This window comes from Schistocerca piceifrons, chromosome 6 (genome assembly GCF_021461385.2).
Source record: "Schistocerca piceifrons isolate TAMUIC-IGC-003096 chromosome 6, iqSchPice1.1, whole genome shotgun sequence".
NCBI lineage: Eukaryota > Metazoa > Arthropoda > Insecta > Orthoptera > Acrididae > Schistocerca > Schistocerca piceifrons.
Window position 1 is genome coordinate 484771505 of NC_060143.1, and position 11933 is coordinate 484783437.

Consider the following 11933-nt stretch of genomic DNA (forward strand, 5'->3'; position numbering starts at 1 on the left):
TTTCAACCGAAGAGGCTTTCTGCATCACATTCAATTGTTCCGCGAGTTCCTGTTGAGTATGAGTATCGTCTTCATACAATAAGGCATGCAATTCGTTGTCTTCGGACTATTTCGGTGGTTCCCCGCGCTCGTCGTTTCCCACGTCAAAGTCACCACTTTTGAGTTTTTTGAACCATTCGAAACATGGTGTTTTCCCAAGAGCATGTCCGCTGAAAGCTTCGACGAGCATCCGATGCGATTCTACAGCAGTTTTCTTCAAATGATAACAAAAAACGAATGTTGTCCGCACATCGTTGTTCGCAGGCACAAAACTCGACATGTTTGAGGGTTTCAAACAGATACCGATGTATGGAACTTGGGTTACTGTGTGTTGTAGAGATGGGCAAAACTGTTCTTTTCAGAGATTGGATCAGAACTGTTCACTCCCTGAAATGAACTAGCTCTTTTTCATGACTCACCACTCATTCACAATAGAAAATAAATGGAAGGCACATTGCCCTTTAAACTTGGTTTATTCCAGTACTAGGCCCGTATTTTGATCTTATATGATCCTATTTTGAAGTAACACAGATAATGAGTAAGAATTTTGTATTGTTTATTAAAATTTTCACGATATGACAAAGTTTTTAATTATTGATTTATTTTGCACTATCGTGGTTTTTGCTTTGTAGCCATTATCATGGTCAAAGGTGAAATAGTCATAAAATATCTGACATGTCTGAATGATTGTAATATCGTGACAACAATCATTCAGACATGTCAGATATGTAATACACTCCTGGAAATGGAAAAAAGATCACACTGACACCGGTGTGTCAGACCCACCATACTTGCTCCGGACACTGTGAGAGGGCTGTACAAGCAATGATCACACGCACGGCACAGCGGACACACCAGGAACCGCGGTGTTGGCCGTCGAATGGCGCTAGCTGCGCAGCATTTGTGCACCGCCGCCGTCAGTGTCAGCCAGTTTGCCGTGGCATACGGAGCTCCATCGCAGTCTTTAACACTGGTAGCATGCCGCGACAGCGTGGACGTGAACCGTATGTGCAGTTGACGGACTTTGAGCGAGGGCGTATAGTGGGCATGCGGGAGGCCGGGTGGACGTACCGCCGAATTGCTCAACACATGGTGCGCGAGGTCTCCACAGTACATCGATGTTGTCGCCAGTGGTCGGCGGAAGGTGCACATGCCCGTCGACCTGGGACCGGACCGCAGCGACGCACGGATGCACGCCAAGACCGTAGGATCCTACGCAGTGCCGTAGGGGACCGCACCGCCACTTCCCAGCAAATTAGGGACACTGTTGCTCCTGGGGTATCGGCGAGGACCATTCGAAACCGTCTCCATGAAGCTGGGCTACGGTCCCGCACACCGTTAGGCCGTCTTCCGCTCACGCCCCAACATCGTGCAGCCCGCCTCCAGTGGTGTCGCGACAGGCGTGAATGGAGGGACGAATGGAGACGTGTCGCCTTCAGCGATGAGAGTCGCTTCTGCCTTGGTGCCAATGATGGTCGTATGTGTGTTTGGCGCCGTGCAGGTGAGCGCCACAATCAGGACTGCATACGACCGAGGCACACAGGGCCAACACCCGGGTCATGGTGTGGGGAGCGATCTCCTACACTGGCCGTACACCACTGGTGATCGTCGAGGGGACACTGAATAGTGCACGGTACATCCAAACCGTCATCGAACCCATCGTTCTACCATTCCTAGACCGGCAAGGGAACTTGCTGTTCCAACAGGACAATGCACGTCCGCATGTATCCCGTGCCACCCAACGTGCTCTAGAAGGTGTAAGTCAACTACCCTGGCCAGCAAGATCTCCGGATCTGTCCCCCATTGAGCATGTTTGGGACTGGATGAAGCATCGTCTCACGCGGTCTGCACGTCCAGCACGAACGCTGGTCCAACTGAGGCGCCAGGTGGAAATGGCGTGGCAAGCCGTTCCACAGGACTACATCCAGCATCTCTACGATCGTCTCCATGGGAGAATAGCAGCCTGCATTGCTGCGAAAGGTGGATATACACTGTACTAGTGCCAACAATGTGCATGCTCTGTTGCCTGTGTCTATGTGCCTGTGGTTCTGTCAGTGTGATCATGTGATGTATCTGACCCCAGGAATGTGTAAATAAAGTTTCCCCTTCCTGGGACAATGAATTCACGGTGTTCTTATTTCAATTTCCAGGAGTGTAAATATTTCACCTTTGCACATGATAATGGCTACAAAGCTAAAACACCATGCTGATAACGACACTTTTGAGTGCCCCGCAAAACAAACCTCTACATCTAAATAGTGATAGTGTGAAATGAAGTAATAATGAAACTTAATCAAATTGTTGCATTTTCATTCATAAAGTACAGAATGACTGCAGTCCGCAATGAAGGAAAAAATCACTGATAAGTTTATATTACATCCTGAGTCACTTTGAGATAGAAAAGTTATACATTTCATCTGGTGGAAAAAATAAAAATATTACAATAAAATTCTAAGTATTTTTATCAGGTAGGGAAATTTTGAAACTAAGACTGATTCATATTATGTAAACAAACTTTAATTGCATAAAAAGTAACATACAAAAACTGTAATATATTTTAGTATGCATAGTCGACACAAACAGTGAGTATATATTATAGGAAAAACCAATCAATGTTCTGGTTTATAAATAAAATTTGTTCAGTTTTACTCGAAGTGAGTCTGTTCCTTCTGTCATTGCATATTTGTCCTGCTTTTGAGAAGATACGCTCACAGGGAACTGATGTAGCTTTCTGAAGACGCCTAAAATCGCAAAATCCGTACTGCAATAAGAAAAAAATATATAAATTTGACTGTAAGACCAAAGTGCTGCATATAGCCTTACGCAAAATAAAACAAGGAAAATATTGGTGCATCACATTTTGCGATGGGTTTATCGGTTCGCTCGTAATTAAAGCGTAAATTCGAGTGTCCATAATAAAAAATCCTATAGTAAGAGGAGTCGTCAGGAACCTAATCTTATCAGTTTAAACAAATAAAAATAAAATAAAAACAAACGATGTATACATAACATAATTATGTAATATACATACCGGTATTACTACGAAGAACAATATCCAGTAGAGACGATCTCCGATGCAGAGGCGCTGAGTCAAGCAGGTGGAGCCGCGAGCTGTATTACTGCGTGAGCTAAGACTGCAGAGACCAGAGTGACACCTGAGTTTCTTTGCTCAACGCTCTGGCTAGAGCCGAGAACGGTGGGGTGAGCGTTGAGCGGGCTAGTTCCGAGGGTGGGGGGAGCGGTGAACGGTCACCAATCACCCGCTCCGAGACAAATCGTCTGTTCTCTTGCGAGCAGGTTGTCGCAAGTAGTTCTTATGTTCTCCGTTAGGAGGCCCTCTGTCCTGTTGCTCGCATCAACTGCCCAGAGGACAGGACGTGCGACTGAAACGACCGCCGACGGAGTCCGATGCTAATTAAGGTGCGCCAGACACTCCACGCGGCAGAGGAAGCACAGAGACGGCACGGCATATGTGAAACACGAAATCCAATGGGGCACTGCACAATGCAGGCAGCCAAAGCAGAGGCAGGGCAGAGGCTGGCGCTGGCTGTGTTGTGTGGCGTGCAGTGTGCTGTCACCAGCAGAGGCCCTGCTGATCTGCTCCGATTCTCTCTCTCTCTCTCTCTCTCTCTCTCTCTCTGCTGTGGGAAACGTTTGGAGCTGCCGTTCTTTTTTTCTGAATCACTGATTGTTCACTCCTTTGAAAGATTCAACTCTATGAATCAGTTCAGGAGCAGATCCCCCATTTCTAGTGTGTTGACATTCGTCGTCAGCCGTTACAGGAAGCAGATGGCGCTGCAGACGCGGTCTCGCAGGCCCTACACTGACAGCTAGCACCATCTGTATGGAAATTCCGGTATTAAACTTCTACACCTGGTATTCATGTAGCCACGCGGGATTAGCCGAGCGGTCTAGGCGCTGCAGTCATCGACTGTGCAGCTGATCCCGGCGGAGGTTCGAGTCCTCCCTCGGGTATGGGTGTGTGTGTTTGTCCTTAGAATAATTTAGGTTAACTAGCATGTAAGCTTAGGGACTGATGACCTTATCAGTTAAGTCCCATAAGATTTCACACACATTTCAACATTTTTTTTTTTTGTATTCATATACTCGAGGCATTTCACTCAGTTTTTGAACACGTTTGGTAACTGCAGGAGGAACTCTGGAAATTTCCTCGTGAGTTCGATCTTTTAACTGTTGTAAGCTTTTCGTGCGAAGCCGGCCGGCGTGGCCGAGCGGTTCTAGGCGCTTCAGTGCGGAACCCCCAGACTGCTATGGACGCAGGTGGGAATCCTGCCTCAGGCATGGATGTGTGTGATGCCTTTAGGTTAGTTAGGTTTAAGTAGTTCTAAGTTCTAGAGGACTGATGACTTCAGATGTTTAGTCTCATAGTGTTCAGAGCCATTTGAATCTTTTTTTTCCGTGCGGTTGTTGTACATTGTCGCCTGTAAATAACCCCGTAGGTCAAAGTCTGGCACGATCAGATCAGACGAGCAAGGCGGCCAATCGGCAGAAGCATTTTTGGAAATTATGTCGTTACCAAACTCCTCACAGAGAATTTACAAGTAATTGTTGCTTGTGTAGCATGTTCAGCGTTTGGGCACGTTATATTAATGAATGACGGGGGCTTGCCTGTAAACTGATAAGCAGTTCTCGGGAGTTCGGACGGTTTTCCGAGTGCCGGTTGACTTTCGATTCGATGCACTGGCTCTATGTCCTGTTTTTAGCACGCATTATTCCATTTTTAAATCGTCAAAAAGATCCTAGATTACGTAATTAGAGATTGAGGTGTTTTTGAAATGTAGTTTTAGAGTGAATAGTATGTTGTGAAGTAAACTGTGCGCCAGCCGATGTGGCCGAGCGGTTCTAGGCGCTTCAGTCTGGAACCGCGCTACCGATACGCGCGACATCCTGCCTGGATGTGTGTGATGTCCTTAGGTTAGTTAGGTATAAGTACTTCTAAGTTCTAGGGGATTGATGACCTCAGATGTTAAGTCCCATAGTGCTCACAGCCATCTGAACCATTTGAAGTGTACTGTGCTATCTTCAGTGCTTATTACAACAGTTTTGTAATACTAAATACAGACATCTGCTTCTTCCAGCGAACGTCGTGGCCATGAACACTGGATACATTGTCGGATGGAGCGCTGTCTCTCTCCCCGTGCTGGAGAGCAACACGACGGAGCCGACCGTGAACCCGCTGGACCGGCCACTGACCAGGGACGAGTCATCCTGGGTGGCTTCGCTGATGGTAATGGCCTCGATGCCGGGCCCAGCAGTTTCCAGCGCTGTCAGCCGACGCTGGGGCTACAAGCTGGCCGGTTACCTGCTTGGCGCCTTCGACATTCTGGCCGGCCTCACCGTCATGTTTGCTCCGTCCTTTCCAGTGCTTCTACTTGGACGAGTGCTCACCGGGTTCGGCGCAGGCTGTTCGCCTGTGATGTCCACCACGTACATTTCCGAGGCAGCCCAGGAACACGTGCGAGGGTCGCTCGGCACCTTCTTCGCCCTGATGTTCAACGCGGGGGTGCTGGTCGCCTACATCGTCGGCGCCGTGGCTCCCTATCGGATCGTGTGCGCCGGCGCCGTAGTCCTCCCAGCACTCTACTTGTGCTCCTTCTTCTTCCTGCCAGAGTCTCCTCAGTACCTGCTCTCCAAAGGCAGAAGCGAAGAAGCCGCAGAGTCGCTGCGCTGGTTCCGTGCCGCCGGCCACGACGTCGACGCAGAGCTCAAGGCCCTACAGTCCACTCTGAGTTCGGGGACGGTAGAAAAGGGGCACAAGCGGCTGTCCATACCAGAGTTCTTCAAAGATCGCGCCGCCCGCCGCGGCTTAATCGCACTCGTCGTGCTCATCCTCAACCAGCAGCTGAGTGGCGGCATGACCATCCTCAACTACGTGGTCGAGATGCTGTCGTCGACGGGCAACGGAGGCTCCGCCGCCTGGTCCGCCGTCGTGGTGGCGACCCTCCAGTTCGCAGCGACCTTCCTGTCTTCGGCGCTGGTGGACCGAGCCGGAAGGCGGCCTCTCCTCTTGGCCACCAACGCCGGCATGGCTGCTTGCCTCACAGCCCTCGGCGGATACTTCTTTGCCCAAGCCAGCGGCTACGACGTGGACCCCGTCTGGTGGCTGCCCGCCTCTGTCATGTCCTTCTCGCTCGTGCTCGGCGCCATCGGCATCGGGTCTCTACTCTTCGTAATTCTGAACGAACTCTTCTCTCCGGACGCGCTACCCGTCGCCATTTCTGTCGGACTCGCCCTGCAGACTGTTGCCACAACGGCGGTTTTGAAACTCTATGTCGTGCTGGTCGTCTGGCTGCAGCCCTACGGATGTTACTGGTTTTATGCCGTCTCCTGCATACTTAGCAACGTGTATATACTACTATTTTTGCCAGAAACTAAAAATCGCCCCATAAAGGACATTATTTCTGATCTAAGAGGTGAATCGAAGAAAACTAGGGCACATAAACATCGATATAATCAGGTCGCTGCAGTCGAGAGCCAAACGTAAGCAGGATATTAATAGACAATAATCAGAAATTTAGATGCGGCGAATGAGTTAACAGTAGTTTCACAGCGGATGTCGAAGCCGCTGTCCAGTGCACCTGAGCGACAGATGTAGTCGTCTTCGTTGTACGTACGTGGGTCACTCCAAAAGAAATGCACACTATTTTTTATAAAATCCATCTTTTATTCGACATGTCTGAAAGTTTTACAGTGTGTAGATACATCCTTTAGGAACAATATTTTCGTTTCTACACATCATTTCCACCCCTCTCAACTGCCTTACGCCATTTTGGAACCAGCGCCTGTACATCCGCGCGGTAAAATTCTGGACCAGCCTGGTGGAGCCACTGTTTGGCAGCGTGCATCATCTTCAAACCTTCTTCCACGAAGAGAGTCTTTCAGTTTCCCAAAGAGATGATAGTCACATGGAGCCAGGTCAGGACCGTAAGGCAGGCGTTTCAGTGTTGTCCATCCGAGTTTTGTGATCGCTTCCATAGGTTTTTGACTGACATGTGGCCGTGCATTGTCGTGCAACAGTAAAACATCCTGCTTTTGCCGATGTGGTCGAACACGACTCAGTCGAGCTTCAAGTTACTTCAGTGTCGTCACATAAGCATCAGAATTTATGGTGGTTCCACTTGTCATGATGTCCACAAGCAAGAGTCCTTCGGAATCGAAAAACACCGTAGCCATAACTTTTCCAGCAGAAGGTGTGATTTTGAATTTTATTTCTTGGGTGAATTTGCATGATGCCACTCCATTGATTGCCTCTCCGTCTCTGATGAAAAATGATGGAGCCATGTTTCATCACCTGTCACAATTCTTCCAAGAAATTCATCTCCACCATGTTTGTACTGTTCCAAAAGTTCGCTGCATACCGTTTTTCTTGTTTCTTTATGAGCCACTGTCAACATTCTGGGAACCCACCTGGAACAAACGCCAACACTTTCAGTATTCTGCAAATACTTCCTTCCCCTATCCCAACGTAGCGTGACAATTCGTTCACTGTGATGCGTCTGTCAGCAGTCACCTATTCGTTAACTCTCTGCACATTGTCTGAAGCGTGTGCAGTACGAGGCCTGCCGCTGCAAGGACACTCTCCAACATTGCCGTGCCCGCTTTCATCACGTAACCTGCTTGCCCACCGACTAACTGTACTGCGATCGACAGCAGCATCTCCATACACCTTTTTCAACTTCTTGTGGATGTTTCCCACTGTCTCGTTTTCACAGCACAGGAATTCTATAACAGCACGTTGCTTCTGACGAACGTCAAGTGTAGCAGCCATCTTGGAGACATGCTGTGATGACGCCACTCACGGGAACAGGTTGAACTAAGTTTGTTAACAAGCGGGAAGGATGTATCTACACACTGTAAATCCTTCACACATGCAGAATGAAAACTGTATTTTTACAAAAATATTGTGCATTTCTTTTGGAGTGACCCTCGTATTAGGGAAGGTATGCTAAGATGTCTTTATGGACATGGATATTAATCCAAACGATGTGCGCTATCATCCACACGTCAAGCGATGAACAATGTACATGAATCAGGAATAGTGCCTTGTACTACAGTGCGGCATTACCTTATAACTGCTCACACTTTGTGTTTGAAATATCTTCAGAACAGGACGAGGACTAAAAAATGAAGGGTGCCAATGTGCAACTTTACACACGGCATTTGGATAAACATGACAGTATTAATGACGATAAGGAACGCAACTATTTTCAGAAAACTGAGCATTGAAAAATTAATAAATTATACTAAGTGATTTAGTAGCTCTAGATAATGAACTCACATATGTAATGAATACTCATAAATTGTCTAGGACGCTTATTTGCATTTCACTACTGATTTTGTGGTCATAACCAATCTTTCATTTCCATTTATTGTGAAATTTTATGTAATGAATTAGATTAGTCACGCTCAACATTGTCCTCTTCTGTACACGTTGTAGAAAAATACAGTCAAACTGGTCTCCTTGTACTTCTCACTCTTTCCTCATTGTGGCTGTCTGAGTACCACATACCTGAAACTTGGAAGGTAGGAGGCGAGGTACTGGCAGAAGTAAAAGCTGTGAGGACGAGGCGTGAGTCGTGCTTGGGTAGCTCAGTTGGTGGACCACTTGCCCGCGAAATGCAAAGGTCCCGAGTTCGAGTCTCGGTCAGGCATACAGTTTTAATCTGCCGGGAAGTTTCATATCAGCCCACACTCCGCCGCACAGTGAAAATCTCATTCTACCACATACCTATTTCACTTCTTCTTCTTCTTCATGTTTTTCGTTCTCTCTAACTTTCCGTCCAGTATTCCGCCATCCTTTTACTGTATTTCTTTATCCTACCCATTTTGAAACTGTTTTCTTTTCCGTACTCCATTAGACTCCTTCCGTCTGTAATAGTTTTATTCAAAGTATTGCTTGTTTCATTCACTCTTAAGATTTTTTTACCTTTCCTAATGTTTTTGAGTGCAGTTCATTACCTGCTTCTATTGCAAAAGGTATTTGGAAATCTGTTTGATCATAACAATTTAGTATATAATAATGGACTGCCTCAGTAGACGAATTCATATTTTTTGTGTATTACAAGTGATCAGTGATTATCATCCCTCCTCTGATTGCTTGTATTGTAATTTATATATGCTTGCATATGACATAATCACCCATTCTCCAGGAAAAAAACAGACTTTTTTCACCCTGTGTGTTTGAACTATATCTTTTACTAAAACGTGTGAGGATGTATTCACAGTCAATTTGCTTTCTTTCTGAATATATTACTGAACATGTTTCATTAGCTACTTCCTCCAAGCATATGACTTACGTTGTTGGGTTTATTAGACTTTCTGCAAGGACAGAAAGTCATTAGCAAAGTGTTTTGCAATTTATGTTTCCACTATTATTGTTTGTTTATATTGATATATATTGTTCTATTTATTATACTTTTTCAGTGGATAGATAGTAGTTTGCAAGTGTTAGGCCATTAACGTTAACACACTTATTATTTTTTATATACACTTCACAAAAAGTTTTGCCTCATCCTGGTTCCCAGAACTCCTAAAGATAGACGTTGATTGTGGATACTGCGTCACAGATACAGTCCCTTTGACTGTTCAGAGATGTCACTAAACCCACCCAAAGATGTAAACATCAATGCATGAACAGCGCCTATTAGACGGAGGGGGTCCAACAGCCGATCAATTCCAGTCATTCCACCAGGAAAGAGGTACACGGCTCGTGTTGTCTGTAGTTCAACCATGACTAGACGGTGAATACCGCAATTCGATCGCGTCCGCATTGTTACGTTGTGCCAGGGAGGGCTCTCAACAAGGGAAGTGTCCAGGCGTCTCGGAGTGAATTAAAGTGAAGTTGTTCGGACATGGAGGAGACACAGAGAGACAGGAACTGTCGACAACATGCCTCGCTCAGGCCGCCCAAGAGCTACTACTGCAGTGGATTACCACCACCTACGGATTATGGCTCGGAGGAACCCTGAGAGCAACGCCACCATGTTGACTAATGCTTTTCGTGCAGCCACAGGAAGTCGTGTTACTAGTCAAACTGTGCGCAATAGGCTGCATGATGTGCAACTTCACTCCTGTCGTCCATGGCGAGGTCCATCTTTGCAACCCCGACACCATGCAGCGCGGTACAGTTGGGCCCAACAACATGTCGAATGGATATCTCAGGATTGGCATCACGTTCTCTTCACCGATGAACGTCGCATATGCCTTCAACCAGACAATCGTCGGAGACGTGCTTGGAGTCAATCCGGTAAGGCTGAACGCCTTAGAGAGACATTCCAGAGAGTGCAGCAAGGTGAAGGTTCTCTGCTGTTTTAGGGTGGCATTATGTGAGGCCGAAGTACGCCACTGGTGGTCATGGAAGGCGCCGTAACGGCTGTGCGATACATGAATGCCATCCTTCGACCGATAGTGCAACCGTACCGACTGCAAATTGGCGATGCATTCGTCTTCATGAACGACAATTCGCGCCCCCATGGTGCACATCTTGTGAATGACTTCTTTCAGGGTAACGACATCGCTCGACCAGAGTGGCCAGCATGTTCTCCAGATATGAAGCTTATCGAACATGCATGGGATAGATTGAAAAGGGCTGTTTATGGACGTGACCCAGCAACCACTCTGAGCGATCTACGCCGAATCGTCGTTGAAGAGTGGGAGAATCTGGACCAACAGTACCTTAATGAACTTGTGGATAGTAAGCCACGACGAATATAGGTAAGCATCAATGCAAGAGGACATGTTATTAGGTATTAGAGGTACCAGTGTGTACAGAAATCTGAACCACCACCTCTGAAGGTCTCGCTGTATGGTGATAGAACATGTAATGTGTGGTTTTCATGAGGAATAAAAAGGGCGGAAATGATGTTTATGTTGATCTCTATTCCAATTTTCTGTACAGGTTCCGGAACTCTCGCAACCGAGGTCATGCAAAATGATGTGTGTAGCTACTGGATACTCTCGCATTAGGTTTTCTAATTGTGATTTGAATACACAGACTACTTTAGCTAGTTTTTTCCAGTCAATACACCAAAAAATGTTTTATTAAGATCAAACCAAGCGAATATTCTATTCTGGAGCTCCGCATCAACTCCTGATGAACTGTAGGTCTACAGTTGAATATTTGTTACGAGAAAGACAGGAAGAGCTGCCACTGATTAAACAAAAGATCCATCTGAGAGGAAGAGTAAGCTGCCAAACTCAGAAATGCTGATGGTAATGTGCTGTACATTGTACGTATTGTTCGTAATAAAGAATTGTCAAGTTAAATATAAAAAGTGAATGAGTAGATTTATTTGAAAGATGTTGTCTTGTGCTAAGTTTAGGTGGCACATGCAGACCACACATGAAACAACGCTACAGATTCGGTGCTTTCGATACACTGAAACGGCTTGGTGTTCAATTTGGCAACTAAGTTCTACCAAACGTAGCGGTCGGATTAAAAATTCTCACACTGCCAAAAAATACAGCAGTAGGTGCTACTTATTCTGAAATTTAATTCAAAGTCGTATGGTCTCAGTTCCTAAAAGTCACTATAATCACGAAACTCGGCTAGTAACGCAGCACATTCAGCTAGAAACTTTGTAAGCGCAACCGGTAAACAAAAAGTGACGCCACGCTTAACTATTGTGTAGGAGCTGGTCTTGTTATGTAAAGTGTACACGCATTCTGACAAAAAGTGTATCCTCTCACTGTTCTAATTTATGGTACCTCAACTCAGTGGTACGTCATGAATTACCCTGTTCTTGCTACGAGGAGCGTAGTGTCGTAATTCAGACAGATAAGCAGGTATTCTTTTACTCTCCCTGACACTGTAGTAGTTAAGGGGAACGACTCACTGCTGACAGATGTCCCAGGGAGGTCAGAAAGTACACAGA

At 46.3% G+C, this 11933-nt stretch overlaps 1 protein-coding gene across 1 annotated transcript in view; it reads left to right on the forward strand.

Annotated features, from left to right (window-relative positions):
• LOC124803397 (facilitated trehalose transporter Tret1-2 homolog) overlaps positions 1-6544 on the forward strand; it is an 84962-nt gene extending 78418 nt beyond the window's left edge. Inside the window, exon 3 of the mRNA XM_047264581.1 lies at positions 5139-6544. Within this exon, the coding sequence (XP_047120537.1) occupies positions 5139-6544 (1406 nt within the window). The remainder of the gene's footprint in view (positions 1-5138) is intronic.
• The last annotated feature ends 5389 nt before the right edge of the window (positions 6545-11933 follow it).